Source organism: Falco biarmicus, chromosome 2 (assembly GCF_023638135.1).
Source record: "Falco biarmicus isolate bFalBia1 chromosome 2, bFalBia1.pri, whole genome shotgun sequence".
In the NCBI taxonomy this organism is placed as follows: domain Eukaryota; kingdom Metazoa; phylum Chordata; class Aves; order Falconiformes; family Falconidae; genus Falco; species Falco biarmicus.
The window spans coordinates 101595891-101621061 of NC_079289.1; the positions used below are offsets into that span (position 1 = coordinate 101595891).

The 25171-nt window shown below is 41.3% G+C and overlaps 1 protein-coding gene across 2 annotated transcripts; it reads right to left on the reverse strand.

Annotated features, from left to right (window-relative positions):
- Window positions 1-1693: 1693 nt before the first annotated feature.
- On the reverse strand, window positions 1694-6770 carry N6AMT1 (N-6 adenine-specific DNA methyltransferase 1). 2 transcript variants are annotated; one of them, XM_056327721.1, is made up of 6 exons: window positions 6532-6770; window positions 5741-5830; window positions 5073-5163; window positions 4071-4154; window positions 3217-3358; window positions 1694-2176 (listed from the first exon to the last, which is right to left on the reverse strand). In XM_056327721.1, the coding sequence occupies exons 1-6, from the start codon at window positions 6672-6674 to the stop codon at window positions 2070-2072; spliced, it is 657 nt and encodes a 218-aa protein (XP_056183696.1). In that variant the 5' UTR covers window positions 6675-6770; the 3' UTR covers window positions 1694-2069. The 2 variants fall into 2 exon arrangements, with proteins under 2 accessions (XP_056183696.1, XP_056183695.1); XM_056327720.1 differs by lacking the exon at window positions 4071-4154 and having other exon boundaries at window positions 6532-6745.
- Between the last annotated feature and the right edge of the window lie 18401 nt (window positions 6771-25171).

Consider the following 25171-nt stretch of genomic DNA (forward strand, 5'->3'; position numbering starts at 1 on the left):
GCTATGATTAATAGCCTCAAAACCCATTATTCCACATTACAGCAAAATTACAAAGCATAAACCCTCTTCTCCTCAACAGTTTTGTAAAGGGGGCGGGGGGGGTGAGGTGGGGGGAGAAAGGTGTGGCTTAGCTAAGGGTCTGCCATCAAGTCAAAAAGATTCTATAAGTAGGAAGCAGTCAAACTGAAATGTGACTTCTCAGAGTTGACTAGTTGGTAAGCCACAAGAACAAAACTTTGCTTGAATTATTCAATGAAAACCATGGTAAACATGTTATTTTGCAGATAGCCACCAAGCTGCCTCTCAGTTTCTCAACTTTGACATTCCTTAGGCAAGCTATTCAGAAGGTAAGAATCAACAGTAGTCTAGCCTCGCTTTGGTTCAAGGACTAGAATTTCTGTGACTACATCTTCTCTCTAAACCCTCCCAACAGTGCATTTGTGCTCACATTCCTGTTTAGCTAAATAAAACCAGACAGACAGAAAAGCTACTGAAGGGGGATGCATTAGCTGTGGCTGAATTGAATTGCAGTGTTGCTCTTCAGTGGTCTTCTAAGCTGGGGGAATGACAACTTTTAGGATGCAAAACAATCACCGCTGCACACTTTCTGCAATCCAGTCCTTTTTCTATTTTCTTCAGGATGGTATAAGGAACAACTTTAATGCCAGACCAGTTTAAGTTGACTTTTGACCTGTATGAGTCAAAAGTAACTTCTCACATTTCTTTGCAGCAAAATACCTCAAACGGTCTGGCTAGGTTTGCAGTCATGTGTTTCTGCTAACAGCACCTATACTGTCCAAAAACGCCTTTTTTCAATCTCCTAGGTAAGTTTTTTGGGTGATCAGCTTAAAACATAGAAGAACTTGAAACATTTGTGCATGCTGGGGTTAAGTACAAACATAAATTTAGTACTGAAGTCTTAAATGGAGTAGTCTTTTCAGTGCCTCAGCATCCTACAAAAAAAACCCAAATCCCACCACCTTGTGACCTTGGACCCATAAAAAGAGCATTAACATTACCTGACACAAATCCTTCAAGGTCAGTTTCTTTAAAAGCACCAGTGGTGTTGCATACTAGAGTGTCTCTACCTTTGTGCTGCATGTGAGCAAGACATCTTCCTCATGGGACTGTGCTTACTACACTGGGACAACGCTGTATTGGAACCTTCTGTAGGCACCTGAGAGGGAAGAGGCTGCACAGGCTGCTCGTCATCTGGGTCTGGTGGTCCAGAAATAGCTTCGTATTTGAATAGTGATTCTGAGGGAGGACCTTTATTCCACTTCACTTACATTGTCACTGTTTTCAGCTACCCAGTAACTAGTCTTTTTAGTAAGCATCTCACATGCTTCCCCCCATCCCCTAATACCATTTCATGGATGAGAACTCTTCATCTAATCTACAGTACGCCATAGTAGTACCCTCCTTGTAAAATGGCATAAAAGGGAGCACAATCACCACACTATTGCCCAGAAGACTTCAGGAGATGTGATACCTTGCATTTCTCCCAGCTCTTGAGATACACTTACTGCATCTTTCTGTTCAGAAGTACATCGTTTACTTACCAAAGAAGGAAACTCAGTAATGATGCCTTAGACCTGTAAGTCTCCCATACCGCATCAAAATGATTAACACTGATTCCAAGTGTTCATTTAACCCCAACATAGATATAGACTAGGTCTTAAAACAGGAAGAATTATACCAAGTATGTTATTTTAATAAGCCACAATGACAAATATACAAATATCTATTTATAGAGGTAAGTCTTTAGGGCTTTTAAGTGCAAATGCAACAAGGTAGGGTATTTCACAATTCCCCCACAACTGTCCTGTAGATAGCCAGGGGACAACTGTACTTCTGACAGCAGAGAACAGCTGGTTAACATCCAGGATAAAATAAAAATAATAATTAAAAAAAGAGTACAGTCTCTTCATCAGTCTCACTGCAGTAATTGGGAAGTGAGTATACACCCTAAGACAGTGAAAGTCTTGGCTTAAAAATTGATTTGACAATTTCAGTACCCTGTGTTCAGCTTTCTGCATGCCTAGTATTGGCAAGGTTAAGAGCAGTTATCAAGGCTTCTTAAATTTGAGGACAGTAAGCATCTCTTGTCCTGCTTGCCTGGAAAGTACTCGTGTGCCTTCTAAGCCATATTTCTTCATTGTTTCCAGAATTTCGTCTGTAATTGAAAGTGCAGTGTTACAACTGAGTTTATACAGAAGTCAGCTGTAAAAGGCAGTGCTAAAATATCTACCAAACATAAGCAGTAAAACAAAGATTAGAAACTCTGTCCTTTCACTCTTTCAGACAGTAATTTTTATGCAAAGTAGTCTTCCACCAAGAACAAATAAAGTTTACAATTTACTAATTGAAGTTCTCTATTTTGGTATTATTAACAGCAGTGAACAATTAATAGCAGTGATGAAGCTAACCTGTAGGAGAAACTGAAATTTGTAGCACTTTCTCTCAGAAGCTGCCTATCAATCAGGTGTGAAAGAATAGTCAGTCTTCTTGAAACTACTTGATAGTGTATAGCCACTAAGCATTGGATCAGAAGAAGCAAGTCCAAATCTTTTCTCTACAGATGTCAAAATGAAAGACATTGCATTTCCAACCAAAGGCTTTTGCCTTTCAAGTTTATACCACCATTCTCTTTCATATGAAGTGACTGTCCTGGCTTCATTACTTAGTTCAGAAGATCTAGTCACCTTTCAGACTTGGAACTGAGCTGCCGGGGTCAGGACATACATATCACCATTTTCCAGACTAGCTTAGGAAATTCTTAGTTTGGGTAATTTGCTTTTATTTTTGGTCTAGCTCACCATACGCTGGATGCACAAGGCATGCATTCAGAAAAGGGATTCCAAGAGGCATCAGGTTATGTAAAAGTCCCTTTGTCAATTAGACACCCACACAGACTTGAAAGATGAGAAGCACAAGAGTCCACAGAGATGCCATGGTTTGTATGAAGCACACAAAACCACTCTAGCCGTCTCTGGCATTTTTAAATAATGACCTAGAACACTGATATGAATTCCAATGCATTTGGTCAATCTTCAGTTAGTTGCTATCACCATGTTAGATTCAACTGATGTTACACACTACTTTTTGTTGTTTACTGAAGTCTGAAAACCTAGAGAACATTGTTATGATCAACATTTTTATTAATACAGTGTGAAGTCTGTTTGGCATATTTAAGGGTCCAAGGAAAATGATCACCTGGATTATTTTCTTTTATTGTGACCAAGTAGAATAATCCTCCTGGTGAAAGTAGGTCTGGTACTAATGGAAAAACTCTATCCATTACTTCTCTGCCCTTTCTGCCACCAGCCCAAGATGCCTCTATTCCATGGCTTTCCACCTAGGAAGAATGAAAGCAAAGGCTGCATTAACACAGAACGATAGAAACGTCAGTCGCACTTACGATTATGAGAAACATTACCATGGTCTCCAGCTTTAGGTGTCTGTCATTAGAAATCTGACAACTTTGAGTCAGTAAATTAGTTTATGCAGCAAAATTACTTCAAGACTACTTTCTACACAATGAACATACTACTTTTGTTTCAAGTTCTATTCTTCAACTGAATTCAAAGAGCTACATTTCATCACGTGCTTTGTATGTATTTTCTTAAAATGTTTTATGAGCTTGTTTGCCAAGTGGAAGGTGACCAGAAAACCCTTTTAAGTGTTCATGCGCATAGGAGTCTGCAGAAGCAGACAATACTTATTTTGTAAGGATCAAACGCATTTTCCATTGCAAGTCTTCTAAAAATACACCATACACCAAACAGAATTCTTATACAGTTTATGCTTGATGGAGAAACTAGGTATTGAGCAGCAGCAGCAGCAGCTAACAATCCTTATTCCCATGTAGTCTTTATAAGCAACACTAGTAAATCATTGTCACTAAAACAGTGCTGTTACAAGTGCTATTACAAAAATGCTGGTCCTACAACATCCTTTACTATTTAAAAAAACACCCTGCAGTTTTCATAGCAGAGCTGCTTTGATTTGTCACCTCTCGTCTGACAGTAGAAATACCATTTATATTGTGTATTTCAAATTTTTCCTACCTCTTCAGAAGGTGTTACAACATACGGTGGATTAAATAGCAGTAGATCAACCTTCCCATTTAATCTTGGAGACAGTCCTCTGACCTATAGATGAAGTTGATGATTCTTTTGTTTGTTGGTTGGTGTTTTTTCTTTTTTTATTGGAAACACAAAGAATGCAAACATTTTGTAAAAATACAGTTATGTAGTGCTAGATGTTCTGAACATCTCAGCGCAACTCAGGAACACTAAACTTTATTTTCTATGTGCAAGAGAAACATCAAGAAGAAGTACCCTTGCAGAGCAGAACAATTTCAATAGCCTTAAGACTACGTTACGTATGGGATGTGGAAGAGCAAGAGACACATATGCAGACAGGTAGTACTTTGAATTCTGAACTAAGCTAGAATAAATTGGATATAAAAGAATTTTGAATTTATCATCAGTTAACAATTGCTACCCAAAATGACCAGTCTGTGATAACTGCAGTTCAGTTCTCAAGTATGAGCAGTTGTTCATCCATTTTAGAACACATTTATTGTTGCCTATCTTCACAATCTTTTATAAACATATGTTTGGGGTATTTTAAACAAATACCTTAATAAAAGATGAGAAACTTAGCTTTTTCCTGTGCCAAATTCTGTAAGATACAAAAAGTAATATACACAGTTCCTAATCAAATCAGAATGAGCTGAGAACCAAGAACTGTGTAGCACTAGAGGAAGGGCTATAATTTCAGGTCACTGCAGAGTTCCTCGTGCAGAATTTTCCAAACTACATCTACAAAATTTATTTTTAAAATTATCTTAATGAATTTTTAAAGCTTAAATTGGAATTGTAGAGCTTGAGTACTCTGTTTTTCCCTTCTTTCAGAAACACTTTGACATTGGTTTTTTTTTTATCTGTGCTTATCAAGACAATGTTTGTTCTAGAGTTCACGATTAATTTTCAGTATCTTTAATAAGTATTAAAAAAATATTACAAAAACTCTAAGTAAGATGATATTGAAACATCTTATCTTACCAAATCAGTAATGACTGGCTGAAGGTGAACATTGTTAAGTGCAGCTGTCTCCAGTGTACAGTAAGCTGCCATTGGGTTGATATCTGTACATCTAAAAAGCAGAATATTACCAAGTTACTGGCTACTGTATCTGGGAGGTTTAATCCTGTGAACCACGTGCTAATTTAGGTACTCTGAATAAAAATATCTTTTCCAGCATCCTTTGCTTTGCGAGTAAATAGTAAAAAAACATCGTATCAGCAGCTAAACTGTGCAACACTGTACTGGAAGTTGTAACGAATGACTGAAAACTGAAGTACAGGATTTCCCTTTCAACGCTAGGTCTGCATACATATACATGCACACCCAGGTCACCAATGTTATGTCATCAGACCTCAGTAAGACTAATCAGTGGCTAAAATTTAGAATTCAACCCAGCAATCAAAAGTGTAAGCTTAGCAATTTGTCTATGAAGTGAGAAAATGGAATTCTAGTTGCACCGGTACTTAATTTTTACAGAACCTGAAGCAAATAGTTTAGGCTCTCTCTGCTTTAATTTCCCTATCTGTAGAACTGAGCTAACATTTCTTTGTGAAAAGAAGCGTTTTTAAATGTGAAGATGAGAAAGTACGTATGTGGGAACTAAGTATTCTTTACTATGGCATGCAACTGAGTGCTGTTATACTCACATATACAGCGCACTGGAGCCAATAACGGAAGAAGCTAGAAATGTTGAAACCACACCAGATCCAGATCCTATTTCAAGGCAGATCTCAACTCTAAAGACAGAAAACTCTGGGTGACTTATTTGCCTGCTGATCACACAGCCCTTGAAGCCCACATGGTGCCATCTGTGTCACAGGGGCTGCCAGACCAGCCGGTGCCTGCGCAGACAACTCCTGGCTGTCACAAGCTGCTTTTGGGAAACACACGTGTTTGTTTCCCCTGTGCATAACGTTACGGCTTCCATTAACTACACATTCCCAACCGTACGGCTACGTTTCCACAGCACGTATTACAGCTCCGACAGAAACGATGGAGGATCACCGCGGAGCCAGGCACGGAGGGAGCCCTCAGGAGGCCTTCGGCCAGCTCTAGACAACAGCGCCCGCAGGAGGTTTACAACCCGTCACTCCTATGAGTAAGCCCGTGGGTGACTTGTACAGCGGTTCCAGTTCTGTGGGCACATCTCCGCCCGGCCCCGGGCTGCACCCTCAGGCTTCCCACGGCTCCCCCAGGCCATCGCCCCGACAGCGAGCGGGCCGAGGGGGCGCCGGGCCCCGCGCTGCCCGCCGCCCGCCCGGGGAGGCCTCGCCCCGCTCCCGCCCGGCCCCGCAACCCCGCGGGCAGCCGGGCCCCGAGGGACAGGCAGCGGCGCCCCCGCCCCGCCGCCTCGACACCCCGGGCCCGAGGGGCGGGGCAGCCCCCTCGCTCCGCCCCGCCGTTAGCGCCGCCGCCCCGCCCCTGCCCCCGCGCCTACCGAGCCTCCCGCAGGCGGGCCGCGTCCCGCTCCAGCGCGTCCAGCAGCAGGAAGGTGTCCTCGGCCGGCTCGTACACGTCCCGGAAAGGCCCGTGCGGCCCCACGTGGTCGTACCGGGGGGTAGGGAGCGTGGGCGCCGCCATGACACCCCTTCCCGCTCGGGAGCGCGCGTGCGCCGCCACGCCCCTCCGGCGTGCTCGGGGCTCCCGCGGCCGCTCGCGCCACCGACGCCGCCAATGGGAGGGCGCCGGCGGGGCCCCGCCCCTCGCGCGCCTGGCGGGGCGGTGGGGGGCGGCCGCGAGGGAGGAGGCGGCGGGAGCTGCCGGGACCGGAGCCGCCGTCAGGTGCCATCGTACGGTTTAACTGGTGCAACGTTAAAAATCTTCGCTCCGTCGGCCTCGGTGCGTGGTGGTCCCCGCAGCGGGAGGCCTGGCCGGCCGTGAAGGTGTGAAGGGGACCTGCGGCTCTTGCTGACGGCTCTGGAGTCGGCTGTCCAGATCGATGCCTTTTCCATCGTGAGAAACGCCGCCTTGGCACAGCAAGTTGGCAGGAGGGCAGGCAAAGAGGAGCGGCGGGAGTTTCTAAGTGGAAATGCCGCAGCAAAGACTGGCTTTGGTACTTAACTGAAGCTCAGTTTTCCAGTTAATGAAAGAATACGTGTGATTCTTTGCCAGCAGCACTTGCCAGCATCCCGGGGTGCAACCCTGTGAACTCCAGAATTCAGACAAAAATGAGAGTCTGCAGAACTTGACAATGGAGGGGAAGTTTCAGGGCACAGATCAGGTCAATAGCTTGCTCTAGGCAACGACACAAAAGAGGCAACGTGTGATCAAAAGCAAGAGAGAAGTACAAGTTTGAATTCCCATGAAACGTCTTGTTTTCAGTTACTATGTGCTCTACACAAATTCTGAGAGATAAATGTCTAGGTCGATGTTGGAAAAGAGTGACACTAATAAAGAAGCAAGACTCTTAAAACATTATTTTTATAATCATAGAATCAGAATTGTTTGGATTGGAAGAGACCTTCGAAGATCATCTAGTCCACCCCCATGATAATTTCAATGAACAGTTTTGGGAAAAGAAGAAAAAAACCCCACATGATTAACCCAGTAATTTGTTGGCTTAATTACATTTAAGGGTTGAGGTGTGTCTTGTCTGCTAGCCTTCACTTTGGGCTCTGGAACTAGGGAAAGAACCGGTTTCCATTTTTCACTTGCAATTACAGGTGGCCTCTGTAAAACAGACAGTATCTTCCATTCGTACAGAAGAAGAACTAGATTTTTGAGCAGCTCATGGTTCATAAATGCAGCTAACTTGTCTTGAAGCTAGGTTTATTCTGTCCATTTCGGTGTCCACCGTAGGTCAGCTTTGCTAGGAACATAGGAAAGCACAGAAAGGGAGTTCCAGCTTTGTGGGAGGGTCTCATCCTTTACCCTCCACTGCAAAGAACTGTGAGGTAGATCTTGTTCCTGCAAGTTCATAGTTCATCAGTTCCACATATCTATGTGAGGAGAAAATGATATCAATATACTCGATCCTTTCAGTAAGAAGAACTTTGGGTAAATTCTTTTAGAAAAAGGGACTATGTCTGCACACCGGAGGGGGAAGAAAAAAAAGAGGTATTAAATGCAGAATCCTTGGGACTCTTACAACAGGGGGACAATTCCATTCTCACTGCAGGTGTGGTGACTGGTGTTACCCAGCCCAAGCACTGGGCACCAGCTCACCAGCCAGGTATCTGGGAGATTTACCTGAAAATTCAGTATTAAGTGCATCCTGCCTTACATACTGCCTGCCATACATAGTGCATACTGCCTTTAGCTGTGGGCCACCCTCATGTTTCCAAGTAAAATCAACACGCTACTCTTTAGCCTCAAAGCCAATGCTTTTTCATGTAGCCAACAGAAATTATGTAGAATCATTATTAATACACCGCATATACATGCAAAGAATTATGATCAGTCAGTAGTAAGCCAGTGTTCTTTATGTCCGATCTTTTGAGGTAAGTCAATGCAATCAGATACGCAGAGATTAATTAGAGAAGTTTTAACTCAAGGATCACTTTTGTCCTGTCACGGAAATGAAAACATCAAGCGTTATCTTAAAACAGGTTTCTTGTTTCACTGTCTAGCATGTAAAGCAATTTTAGAAACTTAGAAGTTCAGAAAACAATTTCCTTAGTAAATTTATTCATGGACCTGATCTTGTATGAGTATTACCTTTTAGTTTAAAATGTTATTTTATCTTAATTTATTCCTCCATATGAAGTGGTGTCATAACCTATCTCAGCCCTCATTTCACCAACAAAATTAACTGTTGTTGCCTCCTGATCTGCATTCTTTTTGTGCTCTTTCCTGAACCTGTTCTGAAGGGAGTTATTCTGTCTTTCAGCGTGGTGTCCACATACAGGCTAAAGGAGATCTTCGTGTGCGAGAAGATACTAATGGTTTCCTTTACTGGAAATCCCTTGGCTGATGCAGAGTAGGATTATCACAGTTGGGTCAGAAACAGTGGGTTCTGGCAGAGGTTAACATTAATGTCTGCTATTCCTGAATTACTTGGATCGTCAGTGGAGCAGGATAGGCTGCTTCAGGGGGCAGTTGTGAGCAGGAGCCTGGATGGAGGCAATACTGGTTTTTTAAATGCAAAAAGAAACCCAGTAGATACTCCTTCATTTCATCTGTATTAGCAATGATTTGCTGCTGCGCCAGAGGAACAAGTACTTGTAGAACACACTAAGTTTGCATAAAATTCCATTACTTTGGCAAAATGAAGTCATGTTAAGACAGAATCTTGCACTGTGTCCATATTAGGAAAATTAATTCTTTGGATATATTTTTTCTAATCTCTACAGGTGGTCAGGCTTTGGACTACAGTATAAGAAACGACTTCACCATCTTCAGCTTTACTGATTGTTATTTTTGGCTGTTTCATACTTCATGAATCTGGTTAATTATTATTGGTTTTTTTAATACTTACAAGTCTTTCTGGGTGAATTTTATAAAACATTTATTTTTATTGCTTATATAACTACCTAAAATGTTTTTCTTGGTAGACAGCTGTACTGTTTTTGCCAAAACAGATTCTATTTCAATTTTGGGAAATTGTTGGAAAGCTAATATTCCCATTTTCAGTGGTGCCTATGCCATGTTATTAAACTAGGCTCTATGGAGAAGAAAAATTGTTCTTGACAGGAATCATAACCATTTGTTTACACTAACTAAGCTGTATGGCTCTATCCCATTTGGAATTCAGTGCTGTTCCTCTTATGCAGCGAAGCTTAACCCGTAACATCCTAGATGCCTTTCAGCCCTCAGAGGTCTCCATTTTAAACTTCTCAAACATTTCACAGCTGCATCGGGGTGTCTGTCCCAGAAGAGATCTACCTAGGCCCGGGCTGGGCTCATGAATACTCCTGTTTTGGTGCATTTGGGAAAGTGGAGCCAGTAGGATCGCTGCAAAGACAGAACTGCTAGGAGAGGTCTGGAAGAAATATCTTTATCTATGTAGTCCAGCAGGCAACAACATCATAGAATCCTTTTCTTAAACTGAGCAAAAATCTTTCCAAAAGTAGATAGGTTTCTTGCCATCAATATTTCTAATGAAAAGCTATTATGTCACTTCAGTGCTCCAATGATTAGAAACCTTGTAATTCCCAGCATAAATGTGGTGGTGGTAGGTTTGATACTCGTTTACTCTTCTGGCAAGTATGGAAGCTTAAGCAATTCTTTTCACAGTTTTTGCTTGATGGATTTGTAGACAAAGAAAGGCTCTCATCAGCCTTTGTTTTGCTTGACTAAATAAGATGTGCTTTTAAAAGTTTCCTGTCATAAGACATTCTTTTCATTTCTCTTACCATTCTTAGACTTTCCATGTATGGATTCAACCCTGACTCCACCCTGAATGTGACTTGTACAAAATACTCCAGGTAATGCCTTACTGATGGTTTGCAGAATTTACTGGCTTTGTTATCTCTCCTGCAACTTGTCTGGTACATCCCAGGATCATGGTTGCATTTTCTTTGCAGAAATGGTTTCTTGCCATTTTGTGATCAGATGTTTTCCCTTAGTTTTTTCTCAAGAGTTTCCAAATAACTGACTATAAATTGGGAATTCTGTAGCATTTCATTGTTTTTACTAGCCCACTTTGCACGCCTGTTTCTCACATTCTGGTTGTTTTATTCCCCCTGCATGAAGTCTCCTGACTTCATGTTGTCATCAGAGTGATGTCAAGGATCTTGATAGAAACACTAAGTAAAATCAGCCCCAAGACCCATATTTCAGGAAGTCGCCATTAGTGACTTTTAACCTGATACTATTCCTTTTTAGTATGATGTATGACTGTCTAACCTTTATTCAGTTTCGTGTTCGCCTCATGTTCCGTCTGCCAATTCCGTCATCTCCAGCTTAGTTCATACTTTTCCATGTAACATCATGTCAAAAGCTGCATGGGAGTCTCTAAGTAGATTCACTGTGTTTCATTTTACTTCTTTAAAAATGCAGACACTGCAGTAATGTAGCAAGATGTACTGCCTTTGCCATCACAGCCAAAATCATCATCCGTCCACTGTTTTTAATTGTCATCCCAGCTTAATGGTACAGAGGTCCTGCTGCTTTCCTTCTTGTCTTTTGGAACGTGTGTGCAAACCTGTTTGCTCTATGTTTTAATAACTTCAATAAGAATATTTCAAATTGATTTTAACAATTCTTACATTACATTGTAGTTTTTAGCTTATAAGACATAGCTTTTCTCCTTATCAGTGTTTTTTTCTATTCGTTTTTGACACTCTGCATATTCATTCATAGCATGTTGCTCGAGGTGGTTATTTAAAAACCAGCTGGGTTTGAAGCCTGTTCCTGCATGCATTCATTTCCATGCTTCCACCTTCAACCATAATCAAATATTTTCATCCCCTTTTGACCTAAAGCAATTAAGAGCTCCTCCAAGTTCACACCCTGAAATCCTTTCCATAGTTTGATTTATTTCAATTATTCTCTTAATTATTAAAGCTTGTCATTTTAGACTAGTGAGTTTCAGTTACAGACCTACTTTTGTTTATGCTTTGTTTAATTATATTAAATTATTCCGTGGTCAGTCATGTAAGGTTATTTTTCTTAATAAGTAACATTCTCATTGCTTAGCAAAGTCAAAAGTAGTAACATGTTTTTACTGCTTCCTTGACTAGTAAGTGAAGAACTATGCTACTGTTGATGTGAAGAACACTTGGACATCGCTCATTTCTAATCTTTGGATAATTAACTTCTTTTCCCAGTGTCACGTTTCCCGATTACATTTCCTTTTCTAATCATATTACAGAGTACCCTGACCATAACAAAAGCCAAACCTTGGAGTTTATACTCCAATAAAACTTTTCTGCTCCCTGTTCTCCATAGATACTGTCAGATGAGTAAATGCTAGTTTTTATACACTGTTCTTTCTTTTGTATTTCTAAGGTGAATAGCTTGAATCTTTTTTCGCTTCCTCGCTTCCCTACTGACTGATGAAAATTCTTGCCCTTACATCATGACATTGCTTCAATACACCGTGGCATGGTATGTTTAATCACAGCTATGGGATTTTTAAACCAGCTAAGGAATGGTCTGGGGATGACATATTAGAGAGTAAGAATGATGGATACTTGTTTATAGCCCTTCCTGAAAAGATCCCAGAGTGCATGCTAAACTTTACAAACCAATTACCAACTATTCTATTGAAGGAATTACCTCACTCATCATTGAAATGCAGCTACCTCAGGGAGAAGGCAAGGAACTTTTTAATAATGTGCAAAAGTATTTCAACACTTCAGAAGAGAAAATGAATAATACCATAATCAACTGAGCGGGAAGAGAATGTTTAGGTAAGTAGTCATATATAGTTGTTTTAACTGGATCTGGGCCAGAAACCCACGAAAAATCTACTGCTAATGCAAAAAAATGGAACTGGAATTTTTAAGTCACGAATTATCAAGGCCTTTGGTTTATATTTACATCTTAAAACACAACACCTCAAGAAGCAGAGTCATAGCAGAGCTTTCTTTTATGACTGGGTTACCAGCATTGCCTGTTTCAGTGATAGGAATGATGTCCATTTTCCCCAAGAACTTACAACACTGTGCCTGAGGGCAGATTGGCTTCTTCAGCTATTTTCAGGTATTTCTGCTTTTTCTTGTCATTTTAAACTGTTAGTTTGTAAAGGTAAAGAAGGCTAAAAAGTGTTCTATTGCACTGGTTTCTGACAAAAAACTAGCAAGATAAGAAAATCCTTATGTCCTGCTTGCCCAAATACCGAAGAGAAGTCTCTATCATGACTGCTAGTTTTGAGTGTGCTTCCTCAGTTTGTCTCCAAAGACTTTGAATGGAGAATTCAGAGAGAAAGAGACAAAACAGGAATATGATGTGCAGTCACAAGCCAGTATTACTTCTTGACAGGATAAAAATGGGTTGACAAATTGCTCAGATGTGAAATAGTTCTGCCATTGTACAGGACTGTGTAGAGAAGCAGCAACACTACAGTCAATCGGTTATTTAAGTTAGTCAGTGTTAGCGAAAACTATAATAAACACCAATACTGTCTTATCATAGGCATCTGAGTAGGTATAAACCCAGCAGATTAACTCTTTACCTATTTTAAAGTGTTATAACTTTATTGGCTTCAGCAGAGTCATAGCTACTCTAGTGTTCACAAACAGAAAATAGAAAAACTGGACAGAAAATTATAATTGTCCATATACATTTCAAAGTAAATTTGTTGTCACTCTTCAGAAGGTCAATCACTGTCATGGAAAGTCAGTGAAAATCTTGTTTAACAAATGCAAGAGATACCACAGGAATAGCTTAGATTAGAATAGGAGAAAAAATAAAATTGGAAATATTATAACACCATTATATATATTGGTGTTGATGTATATAAGCATACATATGTTTATAATAGCAGTCTATAAAAATGGTATTGCATATACATAATATATGTTACTTGATGATATATATGTATATATTTTTATAGACATAGATAATCATATTTATTGTGTACTGGTTTTGTAAAGAAGCTTGTATATGGGTGACGGAAAGCTGTTGAAACCAGGGAGAGACTCTGACATTCTGTAGAATAGATGAGGATGCTAGAGAAGGGAAGAGAAAAAATAAAATGTGATTTAAGCTTTTAAAGCAGTGAATGCTGAACACTGTATGAACTGAAGAAATTGAAACTTTAAGTGAGTTCTCAGGAACTCAAAGGTAAGAAATATATTTTTCACAGTATATAATTAAGTAATATAACAAATTTTCAAAATATGTAAATGAAGCCAACAGTTTGAAAAAAATTGTTAAGGAACAGGCAATAAAAGACACTAACACTTTTGCTTCAAATAAAAAGCAGCTGTCTGCAAATGGACATTTAGGGTAAGATTTATTAAACGGTCAGGTTATTCAATTATGCACTTAATTTTAATTCTTATGGGGTTACTCTGCATTAAGAATGACTAGTGAGCATCGTTAGTAGAAAAAAAATATCATTCTGTGTTGACTCACTGAAGCAGGTTACACCAGGAATACCAGGAGAAACTCACTAAAGAAAGTGATTCAGTTTGAACTGAACCGAGTCATCTTTAAGAAGCCTAAGAACAACCAAACATTATGAGAAGGTTTGAGCTGATTTTTCTTAATCTTACTATTTCTATTAAAAGACCGCTAATCGTAGGATCAAAGATTCATGCAGGTGGGAAGGGGCTTCAGGTCTCTGCTCCAGCCTCCTTCCCAAAGCAGGGCCATCTCTGGGATCAGGCAAGGCTGCTTGGGGCTTTCTCCAGGCAAGTCTTGAAACCCTCCAAAGGTGGAGCCTGCACAGCCTCACTGGCAGCCTGTTCCGCTGCTTGACTGTCCTCAGGGTGAGAATGTTTTTCTTTATATCCAGCTTGGACCTCTCCTGTTTCAACTTGTGTCCATTGCTTCTTCTCCTTCCACCACAGAACTGGTCCTTTTCAGTTGTTCAACTGAAAACTTGCTGAGATTCCATTATAATACAACATGCTTGTAAAAATGTCAGGGAAGACACCCACCCTGGAGAAGATTTAACGCACCTTCTTCTGGCTGACACTGCTGATACTGATCACAAGGACAGATACTGGATTAGGCAGGCTGTGGTTCTTGCATTATTAAATCTTATGTCTCCTTTTGTTTGGATATATTATGAACATTTTGCCAGCACCTTCGTATCCATACTGTTTCCTGCACATTTTTCATGTGTTCATATAGTCAGTAGAGGAAAGCATGACTTTTAAGAAGCTAAACAAATTCTGCATGTAATTATGTTTTGGGTGGCAGTTTTCCCTGTGTGTATTTTAGTATGAAAATCTAATAAAGAGATATTAGAAAGGATTTTCACTTCAAAACAACCGTGAAATGTTTTTCATAATGACATTTGATATTCCATTACAGTCATGCTTCAAAAACCGGGGGGTTAGGCAGCTGTCTACCAAAACACTGGATGTTGATGTAGCAAGCTTAGTATGTACTGGATAGAACATGTCATCAGGCACCTCAGAGGAAAGGTTTTCTTGAGGGTTATAGAAATAAAGCACCTTGACAGAATTAGGAAAAAAACATTAAAGTTATGCAAAATATGTTTTATATAGCTGTATATATTGTAGATGATGAACGTATACGTTGTAAAAGTTTGGGTCATAAGTATTCACGTAATGCTACTTTAGTAGAATCATGTCTGAAGCATACCTTGTTCAGTCAAAAACAAGAGCACAATTTGGCCCATAATGAAGGAACTTATCACAGTACAAGGCAGCGAGGTAAGACTGCTGCCAAAACAGTCTCGTGTACTGCTAAAGGACCATGGATGGGAGTCCACATTTGCTATGGCTTTCCATAGCAACAAACATCTGCTAGCACTTAATAAATAATGAAGCAATACTGTTTTTCATGGGGTTTGCAGGTTTTCAATAACTTTGTAGCGAGACTTTCCTTTAATTATGTTTCCTATTTTTTGTAAGGAAAAGATACAAAAAAAGCATGACTGAAAGAAGAAACTAAATATATTGTGGGAAGGAGCCTGAAGATTAGCTTATTTCTGGCTGAGTTAGCCTCATCTACAATCAGAATGTGAGATTTGGGGAAATACATATTATTTTTTTTTGGTTTATAAGGCTACATAGCGTAACATTTTCTTTGGCCTGCACTCAAATTGAGCCTTTGTCCAGCAACAACAACCTCCTTAAGCTGTCTGTTTTTCACATGCACACCTGTTAATATATTTTAAATTAAATACTAAAAATATGTTACAAGTAGAGACATAACATGTGTCAGTAAGAATAAATGAGGTGATTTAGAATTGTATTAAAATCTTCAAGGTGTCTTGATTGGTGAGCCATGCTCTAAAGTGTTGCAGATTGACCTCAGCTGGAAACGGGATATAGCCAAGCAAGTAACATTGCTGCAATGGATGGATCCTTGTCACTCCTGCTGTCTTAACTCCTAACTCTCCGGTAGTGCATTACACTTTCTCTTTGGTCTCTTCGTGTGGATCTAAAGTTTGTAAGAAATGTTGGAAAATATTTTGTGATCTATGGTGAGTTGGGTCGGGCGTAGTCAAAGCTCTCTGTAGATCTGTGTCTGTTGCAGTTGGGGGACTGGACTCAAAGATCCAGTTGGTCCCTTTCAGCAGAAAATCCCTAACTGGGATAAAAGAAGGAAATAATAGACCAGAGATTTGAAACTGCAAAGGCTGAGAGGTTGAGAAGGAACTCACAGGGACAAATTTCCTAGCAAGAGGAAACATAAAAGAAAGGCAAGGTCGGTCCACTTTGAAACAAGGAAAATGTTGTTTTCTTTAGAAAGATCTAAATATTCCTTGTATAAGATAAATGGCAATTCATTTTCCTTTTGCTAAGTCTATGTGTTTTCTTCAGCTGTCACCTATATCCCATGGCAGATCCGGTCTGTGGGGTGCCTGCTGAACGCGGGAAGGGAAGCAATCCTGTGTGCAGGCTGCTGAGCTCCTGCAAACCTCCAGTCCCTCGAAGCCAAGGAGTGAGCTCAGTGCCATGCTGGCTCCCCATGGGAGAGGACATGCAGGGGCAGACCTGCACCCCTGCTGCTCTGGCACTGAAGGCAGGCAGCCGTGTGACTTGTGGTGGTGGGAATGCAGAGGAGGGGGAGAAGAGCGTTACCATGACTGGCTGCTCCTCCTCGGCCAACAACTACTGCATACTAAGAAACCCTTCAGCCCGAGCTTGCCTCTCATGTGACTGGGGACAGGGACAGGATCTGCACCATGTTTCTGCTGGGCATGGCACCATTCCTCTTGCCATCACCCACCGCGCTCGGGGTGAGGAAGAGATCCCCAAGCAACATCTGTGTAGAGGTGTCTAGGGGGGGTTTATGGGCTCAGTCCCCCAGGAGGGCGCTGGGCACCCGCACCGGCTGGCAGACAGGTGAGCTGTCTTTGATGTATGCAGCAGCCAGGCAGAAAAATCACCTGTAGCCCACATCTCCAGGGGGACTGGAGCCAGGCTTGCCATATAGATCCCTTTGAAGCTACGAGCCCGAGATCCTAACTCCCCCAGAACCCTCCAGCACTCCCCTCCCACTCCATCAGCTTTGCAGGTGGAGGGTACAAAACAAGCTGCACATCTACTGGGAGCGCTGGCTCAGGGCGGTGGTGGGTGTGAGTGGCAGGGAGTGGGGATCCCGGAGCATCTCCCAGAGGGATGTAGCCTACACCCTGACTCACAGTATTCACATCGAGGCCTGGCACACAGCTGAGGAGGAGCTTCCACTGGTGCCCTCTAAAGCGATGCCCATTACACATACCAACACCACTAGTGCTGCGTGTTGGATCAGTGCACGGTAAAACAGAGGCAAGCAGTTCATTTTTTTAAAACCCCTCTACAGCTCCATGATAAATTGGTAGTGTAGGTGCAGCCTTAGCACACAAATGTCAGGCGAGATTCCCTTTTATTCCTTTGAATCTTGTTTCCTATCATACTTCTGCTTTTTTGTTCTGTGAATTCCTCACAACAAACACATTAAGCAAGATGATAATAGGGATAATATGAAACTTAGCTTTACTATTTGGAGCAGGCTGTTAACGTTAACATTGAGGAAATGTATGAATGTTAAGATCTCCAGACAAACTGCTTTTATTACAGAGATACCCATTACTTCTATGGCATATTTTTGGTGATTTCAGAGCATATCTATTTAGTGCATATTCTTCCTTTATGTGCACATTATGCATTTAAACTGCACTAAAATAAAACTAGGGTTGTAAAGTTAGGCATTCAAAGGTTAAGGAATATAAAATCTGAATTCATTTAGGCAATTTTAATTCAATCCTCTTGTTAATCTATTAAAAGGACAGTTACTCTGTCTTCTGCATCGTCTTCCTTCAAGTTTTTTAATGAATATCATCAAATTGCTGCCGTTAATATATAATTATGCACAACAGTCCTTTAAGCAAGGATTTGCAGTGACTTTGGAAAATCTTATTTGGCACTAAGCTACTCCTGTCAGTACTAAATGTATGCATGTCTAGTAACCTGAGCTCTTCATTAATATATTCCTTTTCTGCCAGGGGGAAAGAAAGAAATCTCATTAAGATACCAGAACTGTATATTTCATTGTCTCTTTGTCTAAATAGCTCTTCATTTCTAGAAGTCTTTTGAAGCTAGCTGCTTTTAATGGATAACAAACTATTTGAGGATGTTTGCTTTGGGTTTGGGATACAGAGACAGAGCTGGAAAAAGGCTCAACAGATGATGAGCCATGCATAATTTTTTACTTTTAGTTAAATCATTAATGATTATTAACTGTATTGCTGACATTTCTAAAAATGTCATTCATATTCCAGTGTCAGTGTGGCATTAGAAAAAACATTTTAAAAAAATTTTTAGATAAACTTCATGTTAGTGAAATATCATAAGGTCAAAAGAGATATGGAGAAAAAAAAAATTCAGTTCACGTTATGGATTGGCCAAACCAATTAAGTTCTGTTACTTGCACTTGTTCTTATTAAGTTCTCTCAGTCTCCCTGAACATAAGTAAAAATCTGCATCTCAGCTGGTAATCCAAGATGTCCATCAAGCTGCTTGGTATATTGAAATGGTGTTGCAGGCTATCTGAGATGGAGAGTGCCAGTTTCTTCCTTCATTATTCATCCACTCTTCCCAGCAGCCAGGCTAGGTGACCCGTGGAAACCTTCAGCCTCTTGTCCTTGTTGTGGCAACCAACTGCCACCTCCAGCATCCACTGCTGTCCCTTAGCTGAATTCAGCTGTTTTCTGAACATCTTGCTGCTGACTGAAGATTTCCATCTTTATCTCATCAGACCATGGGGCTTCAAAAAATAAAATCCCTGTCAGCTCCTGACCTGTCTTCCTTCTTCCCCTCCATTACAAGATACTATGTTTGCACTGAAACTAGACTTTTGACTAACTGCTGAACTTCTCGTTTTATCTCAGTAAAGTCCTCTTATACCTAGAGAAAAGTCAAGTTGTTTGTACTTTTGTATTACGAGAATGTAGTAGGGAAACTTTCAATACTATGTTAACTTTTTAGTGTTTCATGGATTTTTGGATGCAGCTTATGTTGCATGCAAATAGTTCAGAGGGAGGGCTTATAAAGTTATATATAGTGTGTGAAGAAAGATGACTTTTCTCCTTCTCATTAAAAAGTGCTTTTGCCATAACAACAATCCTTATAAAGTAGCTGCATTTTGATGCCTTTTCTTCCCTTGGGAAAACCACTCCTTCACTTGCTCCGTCTGCGTCTGCACAGCACCAGAAACTACACTGGAAATAAAACATTTAGTAGCTGTTTTATTTCTGTTCCTGGGATTTTTTGCCTCCCACCCAGGCTGGCAGACCTGGGAATGCTGGGAAGACATTGTGATCAATTGTTCATGGGGAAAAAAAAAGCATGCGTTACTGGTTTGTAAAAATCTTTTGCTGGTTGTCTTCCTAGATGATTAAAATACAGCACTTACACAGTTTCTCATTGAGTTTTGCTTAGCCAGAACACTGCTGGTGGGCAATGCAGGGCCTAGGTTGGTGAACAACTGAAATGAGAAAATCATGAAAAATAGAAGAAGGTGAAGGATGCTGTGGAATTTTGGATCAAATAAGATCTTGTCTCCTTAGCAAACCCATTTACAAACATGCAAGTAATTACTAAGGGTTAAGAACACAATGGGATTTGGGGGATTTGAGGATTTTTTTTCCTGTTCTAATGGGTGTCCCGTCACTTTTGAGTGAAGAGCAGTCAGCTTCAGAAGAGCTGCAGGGAGCCCGCTGCCATCCCAGGTGGAACAGGGGCTCCACAGTGAAGCAAATCATGCCAAGCCTGGCCTCTGCTACCAGCATGACACAGAGCTGGGCTGACCTTATCCAACCTGCTGATGACTGGGGAATTTGTTTTTTTCCTGCTCCCCCAGCTACAGAGTGCTGGAGATGCTCATGGATGGATGGAGAATAAGCACCCTTGCCCAGGTATGACTTCTTACTGCGGCACTGGCAGCAGGCTAAATTTCAAATTGCTCCTTAAATAAGCTGTGTTGGACACAGCTATCTATTTGTAAGCCGTTTCGGTGGGGATGAGCACAGGCTGGGGCCCACCACCTCCTCTCCTGCAGCGAACCCCCGGTGCGGTGGGAGCCGGCAGGCACGGGTGACAGGGGGATGGTGGGGCATGCAGCCCACTTGTGTGCACCCAAGGGACCGAACCGGACTTCTTCAAAGAAAAGTGGAAACTCATGCGCTTTGCACCTTGCCAGCGCTGATCTTCTCCAAAGAAGCTCCCGCCTGTGTCCCGCGCGGCTCCGCAGGGTGTGCAGCCGTGCACGGCGTGGCTTTCCCGGCAGCACCTGCAAGGCAGGGGGTCGCCTGCAAATCAAACAGGTGTTCTGATAAAGCCTGTTCCATATACCCGATTTGAGGTTACATAGCTTCTGTTCTACAGGAGGGCGGTCTGCACTATGATAGCCTCCTTGGACTTTAAAGCCATGAATTTGCAAAGAAAAGTGTCTTTGCTTAAATGAATTCTACAGATATGAACTCGTGGGTAGAGTATTCTAGGATGTCTTTCTATTCAAAGTCCTGGTTTCTTGTTTGTTCCTTTTCAGAGGGAAAGGGAAGTTTGGTTAGATCCAAATTTAACAGTAAGACCTTTGACATCGTGAATTATTTATAGCTGATCTCAGTCACAGTTTTCATGGTGTTTCTTTGTTTTTCCAGAGCTGCCAGTTCAAACAGCTGTAGAAAGGAGTATCTTATCGCTTGTTTTTCTTCCTATTTATTTCTGTATCTGGAATTCTGATGAAGTTTGTAGTGCTAGGAAAGGCAACTGTGGTTTATATACTGTCATCAGGTGTAAAAACATCACATCCTTAGCACAGACAGAGAAGGAAAAACTGTCTGGGAATGAACGCTAACAGCATTAACTAGAAAAGTCTCATCTTCTAATTATAACTCCATACATGACTATTTGTAAGGTCTTGGGCAAATCACATCTTACCTCTGCCTCGTAATCTCCATTTACAAGCTGTGGCTAAGTGCAAGGTTTAACTATGTGACAGGTGGGTAGGGAAAAATGATGGGCAAAACCCTCCCCACTCCTTTTATACCCTTATAAAAGCATTGTTCTGATTTGCACTGTTTCCAGTGAAAGGAGAATTAATGGTACTTTGAAGAATTACATTGAGGCAGAATGTTGTATTTAGCATTTAAATTCAAAGTTTATAGGTCTTTTAGAAATGCCTGTACCAAATAGTCAATGCTAAATGCTACATTTTTTGTATTCTGTAATATTCTTCAATAATTGCTCCAAGACTCATACAGAGAAAACAATGCACAATGAAGGCGGTTACTAATACTTTGATCAAAGTCATATGATTTGTGTCTCTGATGTTTTAAAGATGCAAAGATGCTATTGCTTTTCTTTTTCCTGTTGCAAGAGTTCTCAATGTGAAGTACCACTTACATATTTACCACAGCTCCTGAGGCTTGTACAGGGGCTATGTGAGTAATAACAATCAAGGCACAGTGAATTTCTTGAGGATTAATGACTGGCTGGGAGGAGATGGAGGTCAGCAGCACAGCCAAGGATCATTAACCAAAGATGGTCATTAATCTCAAGAATTTACCTTGTGCCATGGTCAGTATTGTTATTTTAAGCTGGAAATGAAAAAAAACGTGGCCATATGAATTTTTATTTGATAGGTTTAACAGTGACATCTAGCATGTTTTAGAAAAAAATAATTTTATTTGGGAGAATTACATTAGCTAATCAGGCCACCAGCCCACCTTTCAGTGTATGATTAGTTTTGCTTTCTTTAACATACATACTGGTCTATGACAGGCAGGAAGGATTTATAACATTTTTCTTCAATGCGCAATTGCTGTGGACCTATTAAATACTGACCTTGCTTATGTATCTATTTACAATTTTTGATTTTCATCCCAAATTTTATCTCCTGGAGCTTACTGACATCTCTCATAAATATTTGTCTGACTGAACATCTGTTCCAGTTGTTAGAGTTTTGAAAGTGATGTTTCAAAAGATTGTTGTTTGTAAAGTGAGGGTATTACAGATAACTAGAGAGTGTCTACAATTTAGGGAACATTTACTCCCTTTAGAAAAAAATAAAATGGCAATTTTGATATCTAACTAGTATTCGCATTTGCGTTTATGTTTGTCTAGTTATTTAAACGAACACTGCCAGTTAATCCTTTCTGTAGCTATTCATCCTGTTTCTGTGTCGGTACAGATATGCTGGGCTTAAAAGACTTTAGGTTCTCCCTGGTTTGGGAGGATCCAGCCACTGGCTCAGCAGCCTGCTTCACGAGGGCAGACTGCCCCTGACACTTTCCTGAGGTAAGTCTCCAGAAAGCCAGGTGCTGCCAGTCCTTGTGCCTAGGCACCAAAGGTACCTCAGAAGATCAGGTGTCCCCAACTCTTCTGTCACATTCTGGTTTCCCTTCCCAGCGAGCAGGGTGGGTGGGGAAGAGCTGCTGCATTTGCAGCCGTTGCTGCCCGTGGAGCACCGAGTCTGGCCAGGCTGCCTCCTCCGGCGTGGTGGTGGGATGGGCACATGGCAAGGCAGCCCCCGTCTTCACCGCCACCCCTGTAGCACGTGGGACCACAGCTCAGTCTGGATGGCAGTATCATGGCACAGCTACCTGCTAAGATACCCCTGGCCTTGCTTGAAGGCACCAGCAACTCCCTGGATCATATACCTTTCTCCAGCTGCGGACAAGAGCAGATGCCTGGACAAGAGCATAAGAACAGGGCTATAGGTAGGGATATTCCTAATACCCCGCCTTGTTTTCCAGTACATACAAGGGATGGAAGGAAGTGTTTTGGTTTTTTTGACCAGCTCCTATTGCCCAATATTACCAGCCAAAGGCCTGAGCAGCATCCATCCAGAACAGGTACCCCAGCCTTCCTCTCCTGATGATGGGAGGGCAGGTCCATCGCTGCTGTGGCACAGGGAAAGAGTCTGGGGCTCTCTCTGGATGACCACCGGCAAATTCAGGTGCACAGGAGCCATGGAGGGTTGGAGGGAGTGGTGAGGGAGGGCTGCACGTGCTGCTGAGCAGATTCAAAGCTATGTGGAGCGCTTGACACAGACAAGTCTTGGACAGGCCTGTAGAGTTAGTGCTGGTACAGGGGTCTTTACTGGCCTATTTTCTGGTGGGAAAATAGAAAAGATGCTTAAATCTACCATTACGCCCACCTCCATCCAACCGAGCAGATCAGGCAGTCCATCCCCTCTATCCAAGGCAGGATCAACAGGACTATGGTCGCTCCTGACAGATACCTGTGTGGTGTGTCCTTAAAGGTATCCGTCATGCAGGCTCCACAGTTTTCTAGGCAATCCGCTACACTTGCACATTTTCCTTAAAATTAGAAAGGACTTTTCAAAATGCCTGTCTTAAACAGCTTTCATTTCAGTTTAAGCCTGTGACTCCCTGTTGTTTCCACTGAAGACACAATGAAGATAAGATTACTCCTTGCAGTAACCTGCCATGAAAGATTGTGACCATGTCTGTCGCTTAGTGTACCTACCTTTGAGTTGTCTGCCCAGCGGGTGCATATATGTATATAATGTCTTTTAAGGCATAATCTCTGAAACAAATGTCCCACTGGAGGAGTATGTGTTGAAATCTACAGCCAGGGCTGTACAAAAGTTCCTTCTCTAATAAAACTATTATTTAGTGCTTAATTATTTGCTACCAATTTGAATAGATGCTGCAGTTAAAGATGGTCACACCCGATTCACAACATATGTGCCAGAACAAGAAGAAAACTATTAGTCCTTCTGTTCTATTCACATCACATTTACTGCGGAGAAAAAGTTTCTTTCTTCATGCAGGAAGATTTTTAAAAGGGTTTCTTTTTCTCTCTAGCCAACATTCCTTTCACATTAGAAAACTTGAACAGATTTAAGCCCTCATTCAAAGCACGGTTTGTAGTACAAATATGCTACAGTTGTCAACACACAATGCACAAACACACAGGGGCGAAAATAGACCGACCGGCGCGGCCGCTAGCCCGTATTGCTAAACTACTTGTGGGAGGGGGGAATGAAACTATTTTTACAAACAGCCAGCCAAGCTCTTCGAAGTCTCAGAAAGTCTATATTTGGAGTAATTATGACTATGTTACATCTTGGCTAATTACAGCAGTCGTGTTCAGTAGTGAAATTATTCAGCCATTTCCCTTTGTGTGAGAAATGGCCCCAGCTGGTCACCCTTACCCATTTCATACCAGTGTAGTGCAACAGCACTACTTATTAAGAGCATATGGGGAAATATTTTAAGTGCAGTGTAACTAGCTTTATACTGCAGTTCATTTTAAAGAAATAAACAAACTGCAGTAATTCCTCAAATTTTTTATGCCACAAATGTTCTATAAAATTCTTGTTGTATCCGGGCTCTTACAACATAATTTTAGAAGCTGACAGAGGAAATTAGTGTTATGAAAGCAAATCACTATTCTGTATGATTCAGGACATAAAAAGTGGTAAAACTGGTGTTGTCTATAGGATGTAGGATATATACTCCACAATTAAAAAGTTCAGTCTGTGTAAAATACAGTTTACCTCAGCACACTTCTGCTTCATCTGCTTGGATTCCACAGGTTAGCTTTATAACACAACCAAGGAGACAAGAACTGTTATTGAAATTCCACCTGCCCCCAGTGGTATGTACCCAAAACTGGTGCCAAGTCTAGCATGATGTCAAAACGAATTCACTCGCACAAGAGCAGAATTAGCCTAACTTCAAACATTTGATATTATCCAGACTCTTAGAAAAGAGAGAAAAGCGGAACTGGGCTGAATTTTGATTAGGGAAAATATTATGCAAAAACGAGGCCCTAAGATTTCTGCTGAATATTCATCTCTGAAAGTTATTTCATTAGTCTTCCCATTTAGTGCTTAGATGCGCTGGAGCACTTTTATGCAAAGTGCTGACAGCAGTATATACACAAAGCTATCTTGTTGCATCCTAATTGAACAATAGAATAAACTCCAAGTGCTTGTGTACGTTCTTGGAGAGGATGTTCATGGAACAGTGCCTGGAATCCTTACCTTCAAGGATGACAGAAAAAAACCAGAATCAGATAGATGTACTGCAG